The sequence below is a fragment of the Terrapene carolina genome, unplaced genomic scaffold (genome assembly GCF_002925995.2).
Source record: "Terrapene carolina triunguis isolate 2854851 unplaced genomic scaffold, T_m_triunguis-2.0 Scaffold62, whole genome shotgun sequence".
NCBI classification, from domain to species: Eukaryota; Metazoa; Chordata; order Testudines; family Emydidae; genus Terrapene; species Terrapene triunguis.
The window spans coordinates 53,832,539-53,859,804 of NW_020664413.1; the positions used below are offsets into that span (position 1 = coordinate 53,832,539).

Below are 27,266 nucleotides of genomic sequence, written 5' to 3' on the forward strand. Positions count from 1 at the left end.
TGGTATGCACTGTACCCAGCCCCTACGCTTGTGCGTGTTCAACTCAAGTGTAGTTTGATTGTATGCAATAAAGAAAACTCAATGATGAGCTCTGAGTCAAGCTGTGTTCTTGGGAACTAAGTGGATAAGGTCTTGGAGGATGAGTAGATAATGTCTCAGAAGCCACCCCAACATAATCCTGAGCGGATAAGGTCTCAGAGGCTACCACTACTTACTGGTGCAGCAACTCGGATCCATTTGTCTGCAGCAGGTAACATATACACCCCTTAGTGTGAGGGTCGCAACCTAGCATTAAGGAAAATGGCATTGGAAGGAATTAAGGGTTTAATATGAAGAACTTAGTATCACACTGGAGAAGTAGGTTAAATCTAAGGGCAGACCCTATGGACTCTCCAGAGAAGTATTAAGGGGAGAGTGGGATCAAGTGAAAAAGGAATTCCAGACAGCAAGGAAAAAAGAGGTACATAAAAAATGAATGCTTGGCTGAGCACACCAGAGGTCTGTTGAATGCCACTGAAATTTTCAAAAAAATAGGACACTTTGGCAACCGTGGAAAAAATCAATACCTAGTTTTTTCCCCCTAAAACAAAGAAAGCCCAAATCAAGACAGCAGTTTCTCAAGGATTGTTTCTGATGGCTAAAACTTTAAAAACAAAATGTGTCACCTTAAGGGATGAATGTATAAAGCATAAAGAATAAATGAAAGTTGTAGAGAAGGAAACAAACTAAATAGAAAAGATTCCTGAAAGGTCGAGAACACAATGCCTCTTACCTATTTGCAGGAATCCAAAGTAAAAAGCAGCTGTCTGTCAAAGACTGTATTTAGTGAGTACAGCTTTTGCAGGCAAAGTATATGAAATTAAAAAATAAGAGCAAAAAACCACAAAAGATAAGTTCAGAGCCACCAAAAGAATTCGCCTGAGAAATGTGTCCCTTTGGGAGATAAGTGATTTAAGGAAAGAGAAAGAGAAGTTAAAAGGAGCTTTTGCACAAATGAACACTGAAGAGTTCAGAGGGAATTAAACGTTGGGGTTGTGAAATGTTACAATGAAAGTGTTAAAGAGGAGGCTGAAGGGTTAAAGAAGAGAATGCTTGGTTTGATAATGAAACCCAGTTATGGCAGTATAACTCATGCAATCACACCCAGATAGCTGAGTGGTTTGAGCATTAGCCTGCTAAACCCAGAGTTGAGAGTTCAATCCTTGAGGGGGCCATTTAGGGATTTGGGGCAAAAATCTGTCTGGGGATTGGTCCTGCTTTGAGCAGGGGGTTGGACTAGATGACCTCCTGAGGTCCCTTCCAAGCCTGATATTCTATGATTCTATGAAAACCCTTAGTAATCAAACAAATTATACAAATGGGAGGTCAGGTGGTGACAACTACCACCACTATATGCAATTTTCCCCCAAGACGATTTCACAACTATTCTGAAGGAAATGGGCCCGTCCAATTAATGAGTGTAAATAATTGTGCTGGCTGCTGCAAATCAGTGACAATCTGATTTGAATAATTGGATTATGCATGATTTAGTCAAAATGACTAAAAAGGAAATAGGGATTTTGATATGGCTTGATTCGTTCTGAATATACTAGTGGGGATGTGATCTGGGTTTTATTGTATAGAAAAATAAATAAGAGCAATGCAAGGGGCATTAATTAGCTCAAACAACAGATTTACTAGATTTTTTTAACAAATTGAAAATTGACTGCCTGTCAGAGAAAGACAAAAATTAAGTGCAACAATCAGCTTATTAAAGCCTCAGATAGCTGACACACACAAGGAAAATAAGGGAGTGAAAACAGCACTAAAAACTAGGGCTGTCAATTAATTGCAGTTAACTCATGCAATTAACTCAAAAAAATTAATTGCAGTTTTAATCACACTGTTAAGCAATAGAATACCAAGTGAAATTTATTAAATATTTTTGGTTTTTTTTTTTTTTACATTTTAAAATATATTGATTTCATTTACAACACAGAATACAAAGTGTACAGTGCTCATTTATATTATTTTATTACTAATATTTCCACTCTAAAAATGATAAGATAGTATTTTTTAATTCACCTAATATAAGTACTGTAGTGCAATCTCTTTATCGTGAAAGTGCAACTTACAAATGTAGATTTTGTTATGTAACTGCATTCAAAAACAAAATAATGTAAAACTTTAGAGCCTACAAATGCAATCAGTCCTACTTCTTGTTCAGCCAATCGCTCAAACAAGTTTGTTTACATTTACGGAACATAATGCTGCCTGCTTCTTATTTACAACGTCACCTGAAAGTGAGAACAGGCGTTCGCATGGCACTATCGTAGCCGGCTTTGCAAGGTACTTACTTGCCAGATATGCTAAACATTCATATGCCCCATCATGCTTCGGCCACCATTCCAGAGGACATGCTTCCATGCTGATTATGCTCATTAAAAAATAATGTGTTAATTAAATTTGTGACTGAACTCTTTGGGGGAGAATTGTATGTCTCCTACTCTGTTTTACCCAAATTCTGACCTATATTTCATGTTACAGCAGTCTCGGATGATGACCCAGCACGTTATTTGTTTTAAGAACATTTTCACTGCAGATTTGACAAAACGCAAAGAAGGTACCAATGTGAGATTTCTAAAGATAGCTACAGCACTCCACCCGAAGTTTAAGAATCTGAAGTGCCTTCCAAAATCTGAGAAGGATGAGGTGTGCAGCATGCTTTCAGAAGTTGTAAGAGAGCAACACTCAGATGCGGAAACTACAGAACCCGAACCACTGAAAAAGAAATCAACCTTCTGCTGGTGACATCTGACTCAGATGATGAAAATGAACATGCATCGGTCCACAATGCTTTGGATTGTTATTGAGCAGAACCCACCATCAGCATGGACGCATGTCCCCTGGAATGGTTGAAGCATAAAGGGACAGATGAATCTTTAGGGCATTTGGCAAGTAAATATCTTACGATGCTGGCTACAACAGTGCCATGTGAATGCCTGTTCTCACTTTCAGATGACATTGTAAACAAGAAGCGGGCAGCATTATCTCCTGCAAATGTAAACAAACTTGCTTGTCTGAGCGATTGGCTGAACAAGAAGTAAGACTGAGTGAACTCTGTTTAGTTTTTGAATGCAGGTTTTTTTTTTGGTTTTTTTTTACATAATTCTACATTTGTAAATTCAACTTTCATGATAAAGAGACTGCACTACAGTACTTGTAATGGGGGAACTGAAAAATACTATTTATTGTTTTTTACAGTGCAAATATTTGTAATCAAAAATAAATATAAACTGAACACTGTACACTTTTATTCTGTTTTGTAATTGATATCAATATATTTGAAAATGTAGAAAACATCCAAAAATGTCAATAAATGGCATTATATTATTAACAGTGCGATTAATCACAATTTTTTTAATTGAACGATTAATCGCGATTAATTTTTTTAATCGTTTGACAACCCTAGTAAAAACAAAATGTTGCAAGGATACAGCAGTTATCAGAGCGCAGGCCAAAAAAGTTCTCTCTCCTATGAAGAACTTAATTCAAAGCTTGAATTCAAAAATAAAAATTGCAGTTCAGAAATGTACCCAATTGAAATGTGTCATCTGCGCATAACATGCAATTTACAAAAGGAAAACTTCAGGAGAGTAAAACTATTTTAGGAAAGAAGGTTCAAAGACTCAGCTGGCAGGCAAGTTTCAAATATTTATTTGGTCTCTCAAAACTGTTTGCTACACAGTAAGAGACCACAGAATTTAAGAAAATTCCTATTTAAAAAGAAAATGTAAAATGTATCTGAAAAATGAATTGGCTTTAAAAAAGATTCCACTAAAAATCCAGCTAAATCTTTCTAAGTCGCAAAGCTGACGCAGACACTGAGCAGCAGCCAACGTCTCCTGGCATTCTTAACTTTGTGAGTTAACCCTTCGGGTGTCTCAATGCTTTTATGAAGTTTAACTTTTTTTTTTTAAAGTAGGTTATAAATGTTAAATATAAATTTGCAAATAAAAATAGGGACTAAAAGGGTGGCCAGAACCAGGATAGTGGGAAAAGATCCTTGATCCCTTTTTCAGTAGTAAAACAACTAAAAAACTGCAGAAGCAAAATAAATAATAATAAAATAAAATGACAATTCATCTCCAAGAATGGGCATAAGAGAAGCGGGCATATGAACAATGAACCTTAAGGTGGCTCTGAGTGACCAGAGAGTGACTTGTATGGGGTACACGAACACTCTGTAAGCACAAAACAGTTCCACTTCATATAAATATTAAATTAAATATACTCAATATATACTAATATATAATTAAATTAATACAGCTAGAAATGTTATAGCAAATAAAAAGTGCAAGTTAAATTATTAAAGAAGACATACTACTTAATTAAAGTCCTATAAGGGCTCCAAAGAGGAGCCACAGTAGGCTCTTTTCTTTTTCAGATGGCCATGTACTTTGAAAGCAGAAACAAACCCAGCACCAAGGAAAATCAATAAATATAAGGTGTGAAGCCCAACCACTGAAATCCTATCCAAAAGTTCTATTTAACTGTGGTGTAAAATAAATGTTACTAAGTGAGGAAAAACAAAACCCACATGGTGGAGTTTTGTAAATAAATTAAAAAAAAAAAAAATAAAGGAGTAAAATATCCTAGATTGAAAACAAGTGCAAATAATTTAGAGTTAAGACCTATTAAGGAAATATTGTACAAAGATGTTTTGTTTATGTGTCAGTGTTACTGAATTTTACCATTCTGCATTTACCCAAAGGATTGTGCCCCCCTAAAATTTGGTGGAATATGGTTAAAAACTGTTGAAAGGACTTTCTGGACAAAAATGTAGCTTTTAGAATGCAGAAGACTGCCCAGATGGAGGGCAATGACACCAAAGGAAACTTAATAGGATTGGGACAGTAACTGGACTGTTTGAAATTAGTATGTCAATCTAAAAACCAGCTGACAAAGAGATGTATGGGAACATGACCAAGCATTTCAATAGAAGATACTGTACCAGCAAAAGTACTGCATCCACTGAATGAGCAAAACCAAGGATTCATTAATGAAGCTTTGTTAACTGCATATAATATATATAATGTTATACAGTAACTCCTCGCTTAACGTAATGTTCCTGAAAAATGCGACTTTAAGCGAAACGATGTTAAGCGAATCCAATTTCCCCATAAGAATTAACGTAAATAAGGGGGGGGCTAGGTTCCAGGGAAATTTTTTTCACCAGACAAAAAACTATATATTATATAGATATACACACAGTATACGTTTTAAACAAACAATTTAATACTGTTCACAGCTATGATGATTGTGAAGCTTGGTTGAGGCGGTAAAGTTAGAGGGTGGAAGAGGGAGGGATATTTCCCAGGGAATGCCTTACTGCTAAATGATGAACTAGCATTCGGCTGAGCCCTCAAGGATTAACACGTTGTTAATGTAGCCTCTCACACAAGGCAGCACGAACACAAGGGAGGGGAGACAGCATAGCAGACAGAGACAGACACACACCCTGTGTGTGGGAAAGAGAGAGAGATCCCTCTTTAAATAAGCTGACCCACTCTTAAGTGCATTGTCTTTTTAAGTGGATCAGGAAGTTGAGACAGCAGCTGCTGCCCCAAGCTCTCTCTGTCTCTCTCCGTCTGTGTCCCCTCCCTGCTCTATATGGAGAAGGGGTAAGCAGGGTGCAGGAGTGGGGGACACCCTGACATTAGCCCCCACTCTTCCCCCCCGCACAGCAAGCAGGAGTCTCTGGGAGCAGCTCCAAGGCAGAGGGCAGGAGCAGCACATGGCAGTGGGGGGAGGGACAGCTGAACTGCCGATTGATAGCCTGCTGGGGAGTGGGGAGCTGATAGGGGGGCTGCTGGTCCACCCTGGTTACAAGCCCCCACCAGCTAGCTGCAAAGGGCTGCTCTTCCTGCAAGCAGTGGACAAAGCAGGCGGCTGCCAAATGACTTTAGAAGGGAGCATTGCACAACTTTAAACGAGCATGTTCCCTAATTGATCAGCAACGTAACAACAAAACAACGTTAACCAGGATGACTTTAAGTGAGAAGTTACTGTAATGGCTTTTAAAGAAGTATAGCATTGAATCAATGTGTTCTAATATCATCACGTGAAGTACGTGGGGGATACATGCTATCCAAAGTCAAAGCAGCCTTAAGTGAGTGATACGAAGCAAGAAAACTTGCTCTTTTATCACCCTAGAAAAGTTAAAAATGTGGGACAAGAGAGGTAACACCAGCTACTCAGGGTAAGAAAATTAACCAGGGTCCAATACCATGAAGTTAAATGAGAAACCACTGCAACCCATACAGGGTGGAAGAAGTTTGTTTTCCTTCCTCAAATACTGTTGCAAGCAACGCAAGATCTGGAAAGCCCCAGACATCCTGCTGTTTGCACCTAGGGGGACACTTACATGTGCAGGTGTAATGTCTTACAGACAGTTGCTGGCATGTGGATTCACTCCAGGAGAACAGTACAGTTTAGTTGCTGGAACATTCATAAAGAAAAAAACTGCCTATGCTAGTGGTAACAAGTATTGTATGGCGGCTGAAGAGGACTATTTCTGGTATGGACCTAGGAATGGTACTTTAATTGGCTTAGGTACTGTTTCACACCTAAATTTCCTAGGGTAATAAATGGAAAAATTGTTATATTTTGTACCAGTTTTTTATAATGTAATTAAAATAAAAGCAAAGTTAAAATTACAGCAAGATGCTCTAAAGGCAGAGCAAACTTATAATATAGAATTACGCCCTAATGGGTGAGGTGAGCTTTCACCCTGTGGTGTGTACTTTAAGCCTAGTATTAATGGTAGTTCAAATAACTACAAGTACTATAGTCTTGGGAACGTGTTGCTGGGTAGTGAACTTAAAAAAGAAAGCACAAAGAGGCAGGAATATGATGCAAATTAAATGAATGCTAATATAAATAACAAAAACAAAAGCAGTGGAATGTAGGCGTGGCTTGACATGAGTAGTTAGACATGCATGAGGCCTCACTTCTTGGGAGACAGGACTACGGAGGTAAATGGATCAGCAGGCTGTAAACAGAATAACTGTACTAGCTAAGATAAGGGGGAACACCCAGAGAACCATTTACAATGAACAAGATAAATCGGGAATATGAAGATGAGGTAAAGAGTAAGTCATACATGGACAGAGCATGCTGTACAAGGACTGGTTCCTACAATGTAACCAAGCTAATCCCAAAATGTATGATGCAATATATAGTAAATACAATGTCATGTGTAAACGTATTTAAAGGAAAGGGTTTGCTCTAACTCTGGGTGTGTTGTACGCCGGGTACCCACCCCCTATGCTTGAGCCTGATCAGCTCAAGTGTAGTTTGACTGGATGCCAATAAAGAAACCTCAGAGACGAGTTTGGAGTTAAGCTGAGTTCTTGGGAAGTGAGTAAATAAGGTACTGGAGGCTACTGAACGGATAAGGTCTCAGAAGCCACCCCAACACGTGGGTTTCAAATACTGCAGCAAAAAATTTTCTTTAAAAACCTATTTGGAATCTATTCAAATATAGCTTGGGGAACCAGTTCAAAGTCTTCTAAAAGACTTTATTTTTCTTTTAAAAACAAATTTAAATTTTAGGCCAAATTTAAAGAAACACAATCAACTCGAATTCTCTAGTGATTTAAGATTTTTTTTAAATGAACTAAATGCATGTTCAGATATGATATCTGTCATCAGAATCCTCTGGCAATTGTTTCGGGGTTTTACAATCACTTTTTAAAAATATCTCTCTTGTCTATGCTGCATGAAAGATCAACATGGGAATCTGACTATAACTGACTGAACAGGAAGTAATTTACTTTGTGCGTATTAAAGGAACAACAAAAAGATTTTCCTCCTCCATGGTTATCTTAGCTGTTATTTTGAACCCTAGTAGATAAGCTTTCAAACAAATGTGATATTTAAACAAGTAATAACCATTTACACATGAAGACTGGATTTCAAAGGAGCCTAAGGCCCGCGTTCCTTTAAAAATCCAAGACAAAACAAATAAAGCATTAAGCTCAGATCAAAAAGATAACAGACCTCTTCTTTTGTTAAATGCTGTTCACGCATAACATCCATATATGTTCTGGCATTCATTTTAGGATCAGGTGTCTTCCCTCCTGCAGAAGAGAACAGCAACAGGACAGGAATACAATAAGTACAGGATAATCAAAAAAATCTACTTTTTTCATTGTCCTGCTCTAATATTATATTATTCCATAATCACTTAATTTTACTTTTTTGATTGAATTTTTTTAAAAATTACACGTATCTTACGTTTATTCAGTTTGTTGATCAATTTAACCTGTTTGAACACAAACATAACTACTGCAGTTTAAAACAAATATTTTAAAGCAGATAAAAATGATAAAATGACAACACAGTTAAGAGTCTTCAGAAGTGATGGGTTCCTGGGTTGCTAATCCGGAATACGTACACTTTCGTGCCTTTGTGTCCATCAGCAGTTCTGACTTCAAGCAGCAGAATAGAAGCCTAGAAAATTATCTCTTTACCATTAGTAACACTTTGGAAAGATATTTATATTCAAAACATTACCTTGTGTAAGCTGTTAAATCCTACTTGTTATCTGACTATGAATAACTACTGTATACCTAGATAATGATTCAAAATGTTTTAGCATAAAGACCAGTTTATACATTTGACAAATTTGGACAAAAAAAATCCTCTAGTTCTTTATTTTGAGGTGTCATATTGTAGAAGGGCTTCATTTTTTATATTATAAAAAAATGAAATAATACTATTTGACCCTCTTTTCTTCTGAAGGTACAATTACAATTGGGAGTTGATTGTAATACAGTACATTTACCATCACGATGATACTCACAGGCAAAAAGATTTTTGTATACCATGTTTTATTCTGTGTATCTTGAGTTTTTATTTTAACTTTTAAATACTTTACGGAAGCCCAAGTATATAAAAATGAGACTTATCATGGACACACTATTCTAAAAAAATGTGCAGATTTGCTATACAAGCAGTATAGCATTACAATTTAGGAAAAATAAAATTCTTAAACATTTTCTATACTGAAGATCATTGCCCAATTGGCAGTGTCATTCTGACACTAGCTTTGATAGGACTTTCCTTTGGAATACTTTTTCACCATAATTTACACAGGATGTGTTGAACTGCACCCTTAAGAATGCAGACAGGACTGGCATATAGCAGTACTGCTGTAGGAAAGAAATTAAGGACAGTTAGTATGGGCCTGTGAATTCTGACAAAACATGTTTATATCAATTATTACAATTAAGCAAGTAAAATAATTAATATCCCTATTAATTCATGCAGGCTGAAATTCTAATTTGTAAAACCTGCAACAGATTCTAATTTTAAGCAAACAGGCGCCTTATTTTCACTTGTGAAACTCACTCACCTGAGGAAAGCTTCCATCAGGCCCATTATGCCCCTTGTGCTGACTTGCATACTAAAATTAGCAGAACAGACTTGCACTATTAAAAGTATCAAAGTCTCTTTGTATGCTTTTTGTTTCACTCAGCTATACTACCTGCATTAACATAAGATGGTAAGAATTATGTGCTCTATTTTGAGAATTAGCATTTCAAAAGCAATAATCCTGTAAATCTATGATTTGGAATGAAAACTTTCCATGTACTCAATGTACATTTATTTTGAGCACAAAATACATAAGTTGTTCAAAGTACAGTACACAACCCAAAACAAAATGAAAAGAGAAACCTTTAACCCTTTGTGTTTCTATGGCAATGGCTCATTATTTTCTTGTCCTTCTACCTGGAAAGAAAACTTGTGTTATAAAGATGAAAAATATGACATCTATGATTTCAACCAAATCTATAAAAATCTATATAAAAAAGGGGATGTTTAAAACAAAACTAAGTTCATAAGCATGCCAAAAGAAATCAAAGGGCTAAAGACAATTTAAGACAACAAACTTGATAAGATCTATAAAAAAGTGAAACCAATTACCATCTGCAAAAGGATCAAGACGCTCAGGAGAAATGATCATCATCCGTCTGTGCTTTTTATATTCATCTTCTCGATCTGCAATCTTCTGTGGACGATGTTCAGCAAAGGGATCATACTTAAAGTAAAGAATATTTGATTGTTAGCCCACTATACAAAATAGCAGCATGAAAGATATCTGATGAGTGGTAGAAAGGTAAACCCATGTGGGTTTCCAGCATTGTCACATAGGTTAGGATTTATTTTACAGTCTCAAATCATAAAACATCGGAACAGTAAACTGACAGGAAATTACCCTTTACAACTGGAAAAAATGATTGCTACCAGTGAATTTCTGTCCAGCAGACACATCTGACTAAACCACATTACCATGCTTTACATGAATTGCTCTTTCACTTAACTCTAGTTTTTTCTCCTCCTTATAAAGACGATTTTCAAGCACTTGAGCCTCTTTTTAGTAATTATAAAACTGCCAGTTTCATAGTGAAAGAACTAATGTATTTTTCCAAATGGCTTTTAAAGTCTTAAAAATATGGAACATAAAAGCTACAGGAGCCACTTTAAGATAATATATTGTAAAATGTTTTACTAAAAACCAAAAACACTTACACAAAAAACCTAGAATGACTTTCCTCTATACTCATAAATTTAAGAAAATTCACCTGTTCAGTTGACTGTGGTATGTCATTAAGTAATGCCACTGGAGCATGGTACCCTGGCTTCTTCTGACCAAGCAAACTTGTAGAGGAGTAGTCATCATCATCCTGTCAAAACAAAATTTTCAGAAAGATAAATATATTATTTTAAACTGCATGTTGCAAGATTTACATTTTATAGCTACAGATTTCTATATTGTATCGAAATAGAACCACCTACATTTACTTTATACTTTATCCCCCTGCTTATAAAGGTACAGTTTTACTCCAAAAAAATCAACTGCTGAGCAGATGATCCTACCTACGTTATTAAAATATAGCTTGCCAAGGTGCAGGCATCATGTGTTCTGCCACATGTTGCCAAGCATGAAGTAAATTGTCTATACTTGTTAAATAGAAATACCAGATGATCTCCAACATCAATTGTTGGAAAGGTAAAATGCCAGAGACATGTAATATACCTAATAAAAAGAATCTCCACTCTACACAATCCCCAGTAAAGCAATTCAATCTGAAATTTTGAAAAGAAAATGGCTATGTGAATGACAAAATTTCAGGAGGGAATTCTGATGGGAAACCTGGGGGTGGGGGCTGGAAGGAATCAGAAACTTATAAAGAAACTGCCAACTCAATAATAGCTACTGAATCAAAAACAGAATTCTAAACAAAATATTATTAGAAATTCTCATGTGGAAAGTACCTACAATATATATACTGTACATATAGTAATCTAACTATATTCAGTACAGACATTCCCTACTACAGTTCAGTAGCCAGTTTTAATAATACTATTAAATAGCTATTAAAAGTAAGCCATTTGAACTGAAATATTTGCAAAACAGGTATTAAATTGACTTTATCCCTTTCATTAGGAGGTCTGTTTTAAATGCAGCCTTTGACCTCTTCTAATGACAACTAATAGCACTTGACAAAAAAACTAGTAAGCAAGTATCAAAATACCTACTATGTAACCAACTTTTGAATTACAAGTGTCAGCTTAATTTTTGTTTTGTTTACTCTTCTCCTTAGCCCATATACTCTTTTAAAGAGTATACCTGGGTTATTAAACTACACGGTCTACTTCTTTATAGTCAGAGGAGTTAATAGGCGTTTTGTGACTATTCACACAACTAGAATTTTGGTTATGACTTAAAATATTTGCCTAAACTTTGTAAACATTGGGAATGAATATTTTGACAGTCTTTTATTTAAGGACATTATTGAGGAGAGGAGTTAAATATCAGCAAAAAGACAATCCCTTTTCTTCTCTCTTTTTACTCTTAGAATCTATGTAAATTAAAATTCTAAATTTTACTTAGTTTGAAATTTTAAGATTAAAATATTCAATCTGTAAAGAAATCTGCTAGTTTTTTTCTTTATTTGACTAATTTAAAAATACTCACAGAAACAAAATTAAAATCTGAATTATTTTGACGGCTTTCCCTAAACAAAATAATACGTTTCACTTACATCTTCTAGTTCAGTTGCTGCAATAGAAGTCACATATCCAGCAAACCTGCTGTCACTGCCACCATAAATCTCTTGATCATAGTATCCTGTGGAATCAAGGCCTACTCCCTGAGCTTCATCAAGGGCAGCCTTTTTTCCTTGAATTTCTCGAATCTGTGCTTCAATATCTAGGAAGAAATAATCAATTTTAGTATTCTTATCTAGTTTGTTGTCAAAGCAAAGTTTACAAGCATGATAAGTGGTGAGACTTTTGAGAAAATCCAGCAAATAATATAGCAATATTTAACATTACACAGAAAAGACTGATTTTTTTCTCCCTATTCCAAAGTGATCCTCTTATACACCTCTACCCCGATATAACGCTGTCCTTGGGAGCCAAAAAATCTTACCGCGTTATAGGTGAAACCACGTTATATCGAACTTGCTTTGATCCGCCAGAGCGCGCAGCCCTGCCCCCCCCAGAGTGCTGCTTTACCGCGTTATATCCGAATTCATGTTATATTGGGTCGCATTATATCGGGGTAGAGGTGTAGTAGCATCTCTCACGCACAGTTATATTAGAACAATATCTAAATGTACTGCAAAACATTTTTGCTTAAATTGAAATAATAGTTCTACTTCATATACTGTGACTTAAAGGATATAGTTCATGTTTATTTATAACTAAGGCTATTATTTAGTCATGGAGGAACCGCAGGGTACCCCCACTGGCCCCAGAACTCCAAGCCACTGCGGGCAGCAGGGTACCCCACAGCTCCTGGCTGCCGCAGGGTATTCCCCAAGCTCCCGGGCCGGTGGGGGAACCCTACAGGTCCTGGCCGCAGGGGGGGGACGGGGACCCCAAGCTTCTGGCCACCGCAGGCCCCCAGAACTGCGGGCGGCTCCTAGCCCCTGCGCAGCTGCCGGCTGCAGGCGGTGTGGAGACCCATAGATCCCCATTTTGTCATGGATATTTTTAGTAATAGTCATGGCCAGGTCACGGGATCCATGAATTTTTCTTTTTTGCCCGTGATCTGCCCATGACTTTTACTAAAAATATCTGTGACAAAATCTTATCCTTATTTATAACAACTAGTGCTAACATTATTTCTTTGTTCTGCTAAATATTCTGGGGGAAATTATTTTCCATATTTATTTTGCAATCTAATTTAAATTTGGACAGCAGAAACTAATCCTATTCCTCAATGCATGTAATGTATTCATACAAACGTTTCTTGAATTGGTTAATATAATCAGAACCCTTCTAATAAATTATTCAATTCAGATAATTAAAACTGGATTCCACGTGTAAAGTTACCTCGTGAATAATTACAGTGGAGCTGTAGTTAAGACCTCCTTTCTGTCTAAAGGTAAACTCTTCTAAATTCTCTAAAACCTGCATGCCTTGCAAACTGGTGTGCCACAGAAGGGCATGGGTTTGGGTAAGTGAGACAAATTTGGGGGGTTCCTGAGATATAGCCTACGCCAAGTCTGTTCTTAAGGTTGACACATTTTCAATTCTTTTTGAGCAGACCTAAGGATTAAACCAAAGTTCTGATCATGCCTAAAATGGCCTCAACTGTTCAACATTTATCTTAGCTAGTGAATGACACTCACTAACCCATTTCCCATTATTTATTAAGTTTTATTCAGCTATAAATGTATCTGTTTGCATGGGTATGGAATAAAAGTCTATTTTTGGAAACTTAATCTTTATTAGTTCACAACATATGCTGGGTAGGGCTGACATCATTCACAGACAATAGTAATAGGTGCATTTACAATGTTATATTACTATACAGACAGAACTCATTACAAGGTTCATACCAGGGTGCAAAAGAGCCAGGCAGAGTGCACTACAGCAGCACACATTACTGGAGCTCATTAATGAAATGAGACTGGAAGGGACCTCGAGAGGTCATCAAGTCCAGTCCCCTGCCCTCATGGCAGGACCAAATACTGTCTAGACCATCCCTGATAGACATTTATCTAACCTACTCTTAAATATCTCCAGAGATGGAGATTCCACAACCTCCTTAGGCAATTTATTCCAGTGTTTAACCACCCTGACAGTTAGGAACTTTTTCCTAATGTCCAACCTAAACCTCCCTTGCTGCAGTTTAAGCCCATTGCTTCTTGTTCTATCCTTAGAGACTAAGGTGAACAAGTTTTCTCCCTCCTCGTTATGACACCCTTTTAGATACCTGAAAACTGCTATCATGTCCCCTCTCAGTCTTCTCTTTTCCAAACTAAACAAACCCAATTCTTTCAGCCTTCCTTCATAGGTCATGTTCTCAAGACCTTTCATCATGCTTGTTGCTCTTCTCTGGACCCTCTCCAATTTCTCCACATCTTTCTTGAAATGCGGTGCCCAGAACTGGACACAATACTCCAGTTGAGGCCTAACCAGCGCAGAGTAGAGCGGAGGAATGACTTCTCGTGTCTTGCTCACAAAACACCTGTTAATACATCCCAGAATCACGTTTGCTTTTTTTGCAACAGCATCACACTGTTGACTCATGTTTAGCTTGTGGTCCACTGTAACCCCTAGATCCCTTTCTGCCGTACTCCTTCCTAGACAGTCTCTTCCCATTCTGTATGTGTGAAACTGATTTTTCCTTCCTAAGTGGAGCACTTTGCATTTGTCTTTGTTAAACTTCATCCTGTTTACCTCAGACCATTTCTCCAATTTGTCCAGATCATTTTGAATTATGACCCTGTCCTCCAAAGTAGTTGCAATCCCTCCCAGTTTGGTATCATCCGCAAACTTAATAAGCGTACTTTCTATGCCAATATCTAAGTCGTTAATGAAGATATTGAACAGAGCCGGTCCCAAAACAGACCCTTGCGCAACCCCACTTGTTATGCCTTTCCAGCAGGATTGGGAACCATTAATAACAACTCTCTGAGTACGGTTATCCAGCCAGTTAGTTAGCACCCACCTTCTAGTAGCCCCATCTAAGTTGTATTTGCCTAGTTTATTGATAAGAATATCATGCGAGACCGTATCAAATGCCTTACTAAAGTCTAGGTATACCACATCCACAGCTTCTCCCTTATCCACAAGACTCGTTATCCTACCAAAGAAAGCTATCAGATTAGTCTGACACGATTTGTTCTTTACAAATCCATGCTGGCTATTCCCTATCACCTTACCACCTTCCAAGTGTTTGCAGATGATTTCCTTAATTACTTGCTCCATTATCTTCCCTGGCAAAGAAAAACTAACTGGTCTGTAGTTTCCTGGGTTGTTTTTATTTCCCTTTTTATAGATGGGCACTATATTTGCCCTTTTCCAGTCTTCTGGAATCTCTCCCGTCTCCCATGATTTTCCAAAGATAATAGCTAGAGGCTCAGATACCTCCTCTATTAGCTCCTTGAGTATTCTAGGATGCATTTCATCAGGCTCTGCTGACTTGCAGGCATCTAATTTTTCTAAGTGATTTTTAACTTGTTCTTTTTTTATTTTATCTGCTAAACCTACCCCCTTCCCATTAGCATTCACTATGTTAGGCATTTCTTCAGACTTTTCGGTGAAGACCGAAACAAAGAAGTCATTAAGCATCTCTGCCATTTCCAAGTTTCCTGTTACTGTTTCTCCCTCTTCACTGAGCAGTGGGCCTACCCTGTCTTTGGTCTTCCTCTTGCTTCTAATGTATTGATAAAAAGTCTTCTTGTTTCCCTTTATTCCTGTAGCTAGTTTGAGCTCATTTTGTGCCTTTGCCTTTCTAATCTTGCCCCTGCATTCCTGTGTTGTTTGCCTATATTCATCCTTTGTAATCTGTCCTATTTTCCATTTTTTTTATGACTCCTTTTTATTTTTTAGATCATGCAAGATCTTGTGGTTAAGCCAAGGTGGTCTTTTGCCACATTTTCTATCTTTCCTAACCAGCAGAATAGCTTGCTTTTGGGCCCTTAATAGTGTCCCTTTGAAAAACTGCCAACTCTCCTCAGTTGTTTTTCCCCTCAGTCTGGATTCCCATGGGACCTTACCTATCAGCTCTCTGAGCTTACCAAAATCCGCCTTCCTGAAATCCATTGTCTCTATTTTGCTGTACTCCCTTCTACCCTTCCTTAGAATTGCAAACTCTATGATTTCATGATCACTTTCACCCAAGCTGCCTTCTACTTTCAAATTCTCAATGAGTTCCTCCCTATTTGTTAAAATCAAGTCTAGAACAGCTTCCCCCCAGTAGCTTTTCAACCTTCTGAAATAAAAAGTTGTCTGCAATGCAGTCCAAGAATTTGTTGGATAGTCTGTGCCCCGCTGTGTTATTTTCCCAACATATATTTGGATAGTTGAAGTCCCCCATCACCACCAAATCTTGGGCTTTGGATGATTTTGTTAGTTGTTTAAAAAAGCCTCATCCACCTCTTCCATCTGGTTAGGTGGCCTGTACTAGACTCCTAGATGCTCTGAGACTGATCCAATGGCGTCGATTTAGCGGGTCTAGTGAAGACCCGCCAAATCGACTGCAGATCACTCTCCAGTCAACCCCTGTACTCTACCCCTGACAAGAAGAGTAAGGTAAGTCGACGGGAGATTTTCTCCCGTCAACCCTCCGTGGTGTAGATCCCGTGGTAACTCAACCTAAGGTATGTAGCTGGAGTTGCATAGTGTAGGTCAATTTACCACCGTAGTGTAGACATAGCCAAAGCCTCGGTGCACCAAATAGCTCTAGTTTGAGCTCTTCTTACTGCTCTGGTATCCAGGTGCTCAAAATCAGGAGACAGTCATTCTACCTTCGTGTTCCCTCCCTCAGCACCCAGGCAGAAACTTCCCCCCCTTTGCTTCATAGATATTATGCAGGACACAGCAGGCAGCTAGAACTATTGGGATTTTTTTTCACTGAGTTTCAATCTTGTCAGTAGACAGCACCAACAACCTTTCAAACAGCCAGTGGCACATTCAACTGTCATTCTGCATCTGCTGAGCCTGTAATTGAAGCACTCCTTGGAACTGTTGAAGCAGCTGGTGCACAGCTTCCTGAGCCATGGGAGTAAGGGGTAGGCTGTGTCTCCCAGGATCACTATTGGGATTTCAACATCCCCAATGGTAATCTACCAATCTGGAAAGAAAGTCTCTGCTTGCAGCTTTCTGACCAGAACCTGTGTTCTTAAAGATGCGTAGGTCATGCACCTTCTCTGATCAGCCCACACTGATGTTGGCAAAGTGTCCCCAGTGATCCACTAATGCTTGCATTACCACAGAATGTTGATGTACTCTGTGGCAAGGTGGTCTGGGGCCAAAATAGATAGCATGCATCTCCTATTGCTCCACCGCATTTTGGAAACCCCATTGCTGCAAAACCATAATGTTCTGCACATTGCCCAGCATCACAGTCCTTTGACAGATCAGTAGCAATCACCACTTGCTCCTCCTCTGTCAGTGCAGATCTCAGTTTGGTGTCACTGCTGGAGGGCTCTGCACACAGATCCAGGAATGTGGCCTTGTGCATCCAAAAATTCTGCAGCTACTGCTCCTTATCCAAAACCTGCATAACAGTGCAAACCCAACAGTCTGTGCTCATTTACCGGGTCCACAACCAGCGCTCCACCATCTGCAGCTGCTCCGTGAATACTGCCAATAACTTTGAATTGTTTCTTTCTATGAAATCTACAACAGAAATCTAGCCTCCAAGGAATCGTCATGTTCCCCGCAGCTCCCCTGGTGGCTTTGCAAATACTGCAAGATCAGGTGCCCCATGCTCGCAGTGCTCATCAGAATAGTAGAGCTGTGCAGGATCCATACTTCTGACACACATGGCAGACAGTAAGAAGGGACGTGCAGGTTTGCGGGGATTTTGAAAAGAGGCACAAAACATTATGGGATGGAGAACATTGCATTATGAGATGCTGAAATCATGTTCCCAGCACCCCTACTTGACTCGTTTGGCCCCATGAGGCATTACAAAACCCTCCCAAAACACCCTGCACTAGATGGTGGCACATTGCACAGTGGGATAGCTACCTATGCACACTGCTATCTGCATCGATGCAAGTGCTGCTAATGAAGACGTGTACCGCTGACACAAGTAGGGTGACCAGATAGCAAGTGTGAAAAACTGGGACACTTTTTTCCGGGGCAAGAGGGCGAGGGATACAATTGCATATATAAGACAAAGTTCCTAATATCAGGACATCTGGTTACCCTAGACACAAGGAGCATAGTGTGGGCATGCAAAAGCAATTTAATTACTGCAGCAGCTGTATGCCGACGTAATATAGGTTGACATAATTTTGTAGTGTAGATAAGGTCTCAGATGAACACACAAGTTCACACCCGTCAGAGCTACTGTTTCAGGCTGCATTCATCTCCATGGGGTGCTCTCCTGAGAGCTAAAACATTGAGATCAATAGACTACTTCACACTTCTCAGAGCCTCCTATTCTTTCTTGATTATCCTGTGCTGGAAAGCTGGATACAGCAAAGCAGTCGCTGATGATTAGTTTCATAACATATTATAGTGGAGCACCACCTCTTCAGCTGTTAAGATTGAGAAGACTTTTCTGTTTAAAGGGTGATTATTCTAAGTGATCTAAAATACACATGCTTACTCATGAAATTTGGCTTAGTTATCCAAATTTTGGGTCATTTGAGCAAGAGGTTCCTGAGATACAGTCCATCTGAAAAAAACAGCTTGTATTAAGGTTCACAGATTCTACCAATGTTTTCTGTACACATCTGGTCCGTGAATGGCTTAATGGGACAGCAAAGGGAAGGTAAGCTAGAAATGGCAGTGGTGGGATGTACCTTGCAGGGCAGGAGGGAAACACACCAGTCTTCTCTCACTCACTTGAAGTTACTGTAACTAGCATGTAATAAAACCATCAAGCTTTTTTTAGACATAAACCATGTCAGATTTTTCTCACTGACCCCGTAAGCATACATTCCAAACATTTCAAAGTACAACCATTATCCCACTCGACTATAACAAAGTGTATGGGGGGTGGGGCACTCAGGAATCACATAGCAACCATGTGGCCTATGGGGTGAACAATGGACTGGAACTCAGAAAGTCTGGGTTCTATTCCCATTCTGCCACTAGCATGCTGGCTCACCTTGGCCAACTCACTTCACTGCTCTGGGCCTCACTTTCCCTATTTGTGCAATGGAGATCATGATATTTTTCTCCTTGGTAAAGTTCTTTGAAATCTACTGATGAAAAGTGCTATATAAGAGCTAAGTATTATCATTACCTGGCAGAAGTAGCATTTCAACTACACACATTACAACTGCCTAAATGACCACTAACTCCTACCAACAACATTTTTCTGTTTAAAAAAAAAAAACAAAAAAACCTAAGAAATTCATTGACAAAGGACTTTGTTAACACGGAGTTAAGGTTGCCCAGTGGTATCTCATGCCATTCCAGCAATTCAAGTTCGGCAAACTCAAACTTCTGGAAAGCAGGATATACAGAGTTATGGTACATGTCCATGCAACTTTAACTCTGCCCTCTGAGTGATGCCCCAACACACTAATCGCATATATACCCACACTCTGCCACCTCCCAATGAAATGAATGGGAGCTTTGCCACTATCTTCAATGTAAGCAGGATCAGGCCCTAAATCAACTAGAGTGATAATAAAACTATAACAATGCCAGACATTCACTACCTCCCGAAGACTCAAACGTGCAACTCCATTATATTCCCAACCAAACCAGCAAACAAGAAATAAGAAACTATTTGTCCCTAGAACTGTTAGAGGCTATAATTGTAAATGGGATTATAGTGTGCGCCTGCCATTTATAATGCCACACCAAGAATTAAATTTGCAATTATAATTTAATATTACAATTACTCAAAATACGTCACAGTGATAGCAAAGATGTGGATTCATCAGCAAAGAGGACAGAAATCCCCACAAAACGTCTGGCTGTATTTGTACTCCTATTGTACTTCATTTCAATAGAGAGATTTTTAAGACATTATCTGATCAAAACTGGAGGAGGCAATTTCAGCAGGCCAAACAATTACAAAACCCAATACTTGACCAGAACACTGAGTTTATACCCCACACTTGCAGAAATCCCATAAACATTTGTAATGACCATAAGTGGTCTAATGATCAATTTTTAAGAAGCACTGTCAGCTGGTATATCATTTTAGGATAATTAAAGCTGAAAGGATTTTTTTAAACCTTTCACTATTTGTGTTCTTTATTATCACTCTTCATTTCATTTCTACTTTCCAGGATGAATGGATTTGTCAGATTTATTTTCCAGTTATCTTGCTTTAGACACTAGGCTGGGTCACAAATCCTGTAAAATTTTTAAAACTAAATTAAAAACTGTTAAGTTTTAAAAATTTTACAGGATTTGTGACCCAACCTGGTGTCTAAAACTTTATTTTCATTAAAAGCTACTAATATTAGGTTTTGTAAAACTTATTTTAAAATCTGGAATCTTGGGCCACATAGAAACACAGAGTCAAATCAAGCTAACTTTGAAGTGTGTCTGAAAATGGCCTTTTAGGATTCCAGGTTTATAGTGGGTCACTGATTCCACCTAAAAACGGCTTAGTTTAGAAAAAAAGATCTTTTTAACTGTATCTGTCAGCTCTACAAACTCAAAATCAGATCGGAAATCAAAGCTGGATTCCTTTCCTCTCACACACTGTCACTAATAATTAAAAAACACCACAGGTCAAATTATGGTAGGCATTACAATGGAATATTTGTACATATGCAACTGAGGGAATAATTTGACCTGACAAATCCTTATAACTGGTTACCATGTCTGAGAATTAAAGAACCCAGTCTGAGGGCTCAGGTGCAGTTTTCAGGGCTGCTGGATAGAAAAATGGATTTTAATTGTGAGCAAATCTGATATGGAATCATTGAGATACAATGACTATGGAACCTCACCATGCCACTTTTATGGTATTTTTCACAGCAGAATAGTAGTTTCTCTCTTTCCAAAAAGACAGTAACTAAAACACCACAGTGCCTCTTAGTATAAGGTCAGCATTGATTTAGGCCCCAATTCTGCATTCCTTGTGTACCCACACAACTGTTTGTTTTCAACAGGAACAGGCTGCAAAAATTTCCCATCATTACCAGTGGTTCAGTTACACCATGATATCACTCAAATAACCAAGGCATCAATATCTGTCACGTCTTACGGACTATGTTGTGTAAATCAGTTTGTGTGACAGTGCTTAAAACAACCCTCTGGAACCTTATCAGTTCTACCACCAATAGAATTGAACATGTTGTAGCAATAGTGAAAGTTTTGTGGCAAGAGAGTCTAGTGAAGACACCCCTTTAAAAGGAAAAGCTCAATCAACACCGCAGAGGTAAGCTACAGCAAGTGTTTTTTGTAGAGATCACTCATACAACTCCTGATCAGACACAACCCCGCTTAGTGTAGGAAATCAAAGACAGGTAGCATGATTGCATATTTTAAAAGTACTATGCTAGGCAGTAAAGACTTTAGTTTAAGATCAGTTAAAAGGCTTATTTAAAGGCAGTTAATGAGCTTGGTGACTTTCTATTTATCTTGAAAAATCCTGGCAAAATTAAATGATAATCATCTCAGGCCCAATTCAGCAAAACATTTGCTTAAGTGCTTTACTGATTTGGGACCTTAATATAAATATATAGAATTGTTAATTTAAGTCTGAAGAGGAACTATACTTTTCTCAAAAGAAAACTGCATTCCAATTCTTTCTTCGCTTTTAATATTGAAGAAGAAAATTATAATATCTGACAACATGAAAGTATTAATTCTTCCTTTTCTGCATTTCACCCTATTTTGTAACTTTTATAAACCATGGTATTTAAACAAAACATAGTATCATGAGTATGATTTAGCTAGAAAAACAGGTATTGAGCACTGAGTCTTTACAAATACAACTGATATCTTCAAGTTAAAAATAATTTAGACAAAGCACTTTTTTTTCCACGTGGGCTAGAATGTGATAACCGAATTCACATTGGTAGTACCTTACGCCACAAACAGCTCCATTTACTTCAGTTGACTGCTTGTGGCGTAAGGTACTATTCAATGTGAGAAAAGGTATAAGAATCTGGCCCGGTATTAATATATTATATTAAAGAAATAATTTACTTTTCCCAATTCACTGTTTATTTTTTGTCTACTTCAGTTAGACTTTGTCTACACTACCAGTTTTGTCGGTAAAACTTTTGTTGGTCGGGGTTGTAAAAAAAAAAAAAAATTGCCAACACAGCTAATGCTGCTCATTAGGGGTAGTTTAATTATGCTGGCAGGGGCCTGCTGGCAAAGAGCAGCTACATGGGAGACCTTACAGCGGTACAGCTGTGCCTCTGTAAGGTCCATAGCATAGACAAAGCCTTAGTTTGGACATTGAGCACAATTATTCAGTTTCACTTTTGTTTCTAGCGAATCCCTTTTAGGTGCTCATACATAAGCAAAATAATTATACCTGACAGCTTCCCTTTAAATTATCCAGTTGACAATAAGAATTTGAAGCTGTTAATCTCTCTGTTCTGATCCCTGGAAAATTGCTTTATGATACATTTTTTTTCTCAGACATCCTTCTTGGAACATTTAGCTATATACTACAACACTCTGCCATTGTAACACTGAACACACTACCAAAAAGTTTTTCCAAAACACGAATGTGGTTATTCATGTTGATTCATTTGTGATCCAATGCTAACACCTTGGCAGTTAGACTAACCAACCCTGCAAACATGCTCATGCTTAGTCCATAGTCCCTTTAAGGCCAATGGAGTATGAAGCTGGTTAAATTAAGCATGTGCATGCTTGCAAGACTGGAATTTATATTTGTATTGTTACCATTTTTGGTAAATTATGGTTATGAAGTCTGGTAGCACAGACAACACACCGAAGAAACTCAGTGGCCCTGGCAACCCACAGAATACTCAGATTCTCTGCACAATGATAGGCCTTATCTATACTTAAAATGTAGATTGACACACCTACCGTACTCAGGGGTTTGAACAATCCACAACCCTGAGTGCTGCACCTATGCTGACCAAACCCACAGCAGAGAGGTGGCATTCCTAAAGTGACAGAAAACCCCCTTCCGTCACTGTATGCTGCATCTACACTGTGGACCTATGCTGGCATGGCTACAGCGCTGTAACCATGCTGCTATAGTCCCCATAGTGTAGACATGGCCATACTGTCATAGAGTTTAAGGCCAAAAGGGATCATCAGATTATTCAGTCTGACATCCTGTACATTCATAGGCCACCAACATCACCCCAGCATCCATACACTACTCCCAATAACTGAAATTAGACCAAGGTATTACAGCCCACAGAGAGACAATAGGAGGGATTGAGGTGCACCAATGTCCAAGGCCTCTGAAATGACCAGGAACTAATTAAGTTAGATCTACCTAGATAATCCCAACAAATGACCTGCACCCCATGCTGCAGAGGAAGGTGGAAAAATTGCAAGATCACTTCACCTGAATAAATGTCATATATACTACAGTGCACAAACTCATTGCAAACTTTAGAAAAAGAGAGCTTCTCTGACAAAATAATGTAAGCTTTCCTGTGCCTTGTCCCCCAAACTGGAACTAGATCTGCAGCTCTTGTGAACTATTAAGAGCTCCCAAGAGCTAGCATTCATGCACAGGAGTTCCTCTGAAGTAGAAAGCTTTGTAACTAATTCATCATTTGCAAAAATAATTCAGTAGTAACATATGCACCCTGTCTACATTACAGGGTCCACCATCACAACCATCAGTGGAGCTGCACTAGTAAATTATGGTTATGAAGTCTGGTAGTACAGACAAATCCTGGCAGATCAACACCCTTCATTTGAGTCATGTATGATGCATTCAAATAGAAATTGTTTATGTGTGGTGGACTACTAAGTGCCCTTGTTCTATCAGTTATCTCACAATTAGTTTTAAAGCGGTTTCAGGAGTAGGAAGTATTGCAGACATATTCTGGCAAGGCAATTTTTGCATATGCTCAGTTGGGGAAATGAATCTGGCTACAAATAACCCAAATAAACCTTTTATAACAGCAGTTACTATAATGACAAGTTAAGGGCCCAATCCTGCAACTGACTGTGCTTGAAGAGATCCTTTTACACCCACTCAGAGCCTCAATGAAGTCAACGGTGCTCCTACCATGTAGAATTGGGCTCTCATCAGGACAGATTACTGTATAACCTCACTTGGGCAGAGTGGCTAACAGTATTTCAGGAACAACGTCACACCTGGGCACTTTATAAGTAACAAGTGTCTCTATTCTCCCTAGCAACCCAGTATTAACTACTTTATTACAAAATAAATACTATTGATATGGAGGAGGTCAAGCGAAAAAGAGACTACGCAAGAAGATCAACTAGTGTTACCAATTCCCAGTCTCTGGTGTGGAAGGATAGTAAATTGTAACATGCAGTATTTAATAAGTGTTTCCGGACTTGCCATCTGTAACGCGGGAATACCACCACACTTTTTAGTCAGTAGGAGACAATAACCCGTGTTTGTATTTCTAAATGGAAGGCAACGAGAATGGGAACACGGAGAGAGCCTGGGGAGCGAGGCGGAGTTTCCGTCATTGAATCACATCCAGACTGGATCCGCACATGGCTCGCTTCCACACGGAACCGGGAAGGCGACTGCGCAGGACAGAGCCGGGCTCCGACCCAAGGCGGACCGGGGGCTCGCGGGCCAGACGTCACCTTCAGAAAACGAAGTGCAGCCGCTCCCGCCACCCCCCGCGTCGCCTTCGTGCCCCTTTCCGCCCGCCCCCGGGTTACCGGGTCCACCACCCCCGCTCTCCTCGCTCGGCGCCCGCCGCTACCCATCGCCGCTCTCCCGCGGCGGGGCGGCCCGGATGGTGCCAGGCAAGGCCAGACCGGGGTGGGGGGGGGGGCCTGGAGCAGACGCAGGCAGAGACGCCATTACACACAGGCCCTGCCCACTCGCCCGCTCCTCCACCCACCGCTCGCCGCGGCCTGCGCCGCTCCCCACACGGTCAACCGGGCCCAGCGACGGGGTGCACGGGGGCAACAAGGCGCGCGCACCCGAGCGGGGGTGGCTCCGTTTCTCACCTTCGTGGGTCTTGGCGATCTTCGCCATTTTGTGCAGCGCGAACAACACCGAGACGGAACTGGAGCTCCCAGTCCCCAGCCACTTCCGCTACGAGGGGCGGAGGGAGGGGAGACTCACTGCGCAGGCGCAATGTACGTCAGCTAGCGACGGCCCGAGGCGACAGAGACTCACTGCGCAAGTGCGGTTGCGTTGACGGGGGGGGGGGGCGACAGTTGCGCAGGCGCAGTGCTGGGCCTCGCGGGCGTGAGACAGCGCCCGGGGGAGGCTAAGGGGACGATTCTTTGTAGCGCCCCCCCCCCACACACACGTTTGCCTGTTACCCTCAGCGTGTTTGGCTTCACTGTACCGTGACAGGCAGCCCCCTCCTGCGGGCTCAGCGCTGGGTGGAGCTTTTCCTAGCTCCGCCCAGTGGGGATGCCAGAGCCAGATGCGGCTCACAGGACGCTGTGCCCATGTCAACGCTTGCTGCGCTGCGTGGCGGGGCTCGGCTGTCCTGCTGGGCTCGCCCATGGAGCCTGGGTGCCCGGCTGTGTGCTGCCCGGCGGCGTTCCTCCCTGATTCTGGAGATGACAGAGTGGGGTGCTCTCTGGACCCCCCCCCGGGCCTGGCACGACAATGTGCTGTCACTCACAGCAAAGTGTGCGGATATTCATTGCATGGGCCTTTTCTCCTTTCTTACCCGCTTTGAGAAGCAGCGAGACAGTTAACGCTGACATTTTAATTCTCACAATTAGATCTCTGAGTTAAAACCTCACTGAGATTAATGAGGCAGTTCACATCCCTCAAAGATATTGTCTCAGGTCCAGAAAACGGAGGCAGAAGTCACTGAATCAGTTAACTTCCAAAATATAAAGTAAGCCTATCTTCATAACAATAAGAGCTACAGACGTTTTTAAAAAAACATTCTGGAGCACAAGATGGTGGATCAGGAATATAGGGAATGCTATGTATTCTCCCCCAGGTTGAGTGATGTCCATGCTATTGGTGGCAGCTGTTCCTTTGCCTTTCACAGTGCTAGGAGATTGTGGCACCATGCCAAGAAAGTGTCAATTTATCCTCAAACTGTGACAGAGTTCCACCTGAGTGCCAATGTGCTGACTGGAATGACATAGCACCATAGCACAGTGTGGCAACACGATTGCTCTGCCTGGGACCTGCAAGCAGGCCCAAAACCCACAGCACAGGAAATCAGCATAACCCTGAAACGGCTTGGCTAGACATCGGATCTACTCTATCTATCACTAAAACAACAAGGAGTCTGGTGGTACCTTAAAGACTAACAGATTTATTTGGGCATAAGCTTTCGTGAGTAAAAACCTCACTTCTTCGGATGCTGATCTGATGATGATCCTGCAGTAACTACTGAAAGTAGCAGTGTTTGAGGCTGCTACTTTAGAATACAGGAGCATTATTACTTACGAGTATGGGCAGCAGTGTGTCACCACCATGATTTCTGTAATGTTTAAGAGTTTGGGGGTTTTTTTGTGAAAAGTCATGTTGTCCAAGTCTGATCTTATTTGCTAGTTTTGCAGTAGTGCAGTTCCACTGATTTATCTGGAGTTACTCCTGATTTATGCGGGTATTTATAAAGGGTATTTAGGCACCCAAAGATGCAGATAGGTACTTAGTGGGATTTTCAAAAAGTTCCTCAGTGCCTAACTCCTGTAAAAATCTGACCCAAACTGCCTGCAAATCCTTCTCAATGTGGCTACAGCAGCTGGTCATTGCAGCCACAAAAGTGATTGCTAAACACTGTGTAGGGCACTCAGGAATTATGCTAATTCCGTATGTTCCTTTGGGCTGCCTTGGCTGGAGAGGCTTGAAAGAAACCTTAACTAAACTCAGAAACATATTAAGTGGATTTTCTCAAATTAAAATTAATATATTATAAAGAAGCATGAAAGGAGACGTACCCAGAAATTACCTACTACAGGACAGGCCCAACAAGGACAATAACAGAACACCACTGGCCATCACATACAGCCCCCAGCTAAAACCTCTCCGGCGCATTATCCACGATCTACAACCTATCCTGGAAAATGATCCTTCACTCTCACAGACCTTGGGAGGCAGACCAGTCCTCGCTTACAGACAACCCCCCAACCTGAAGCAAATACTCACCAGCAACTACACACCACACCACAGAAACACCAACCCA

At 40.0% G+C, this 27,266-nt stretch overlaps 1 protein-coding gene across 5 annotated transcripts in view; it reads right to left on the reverse strand.

Annotated features, from left to right (window-relative positions):
- SF3B1 (splicing factor 3b subunit 1) overlaps positions 1-25,196 on the reverse strand; it is a 43,024-nt gene extending 17,828 nt beyond the window's left edge. Inside the window, exons 1-6 of one of the 5 annotated variants that reach the window (XM_024195296.2) lie at positions 25,108-25,196; positions 12,096-12,262; positions 10,632-10,733; positions 9,973-10,087; positions 8,044-8,123; positions 216-285 (exon numbers count right to left, since the gene is read on the reverse strand). In XM_024195296.2, the coding sequence (XP_024051064.1) occupies positions 216-285; positions 8,044-8,123; positions 9,973-10,087; positions 10,632-10,733; positions 12,096-12,262; positions 25,108-25,135 (562 nt within the window). In that variant the 5' untranslated portion in view covers positions 25,136-25,196. Of the gene's footprint in view, positions 1-215; positions 286-8,043; positions 9,919-9,972; positions 10,088-10,631; positions 10,734-12,095; positions 12,263-25,107 lie in introns of those variants that run through there. The other 4 variants (XM_026647645.2, XM_024195297.3, XM_026647646.2 and 1 more) reach the window with 4 other exon arrangements.
- Between the last annotated feature and the right edge of the window lie 2,070 nt (positions 25,197-27,266).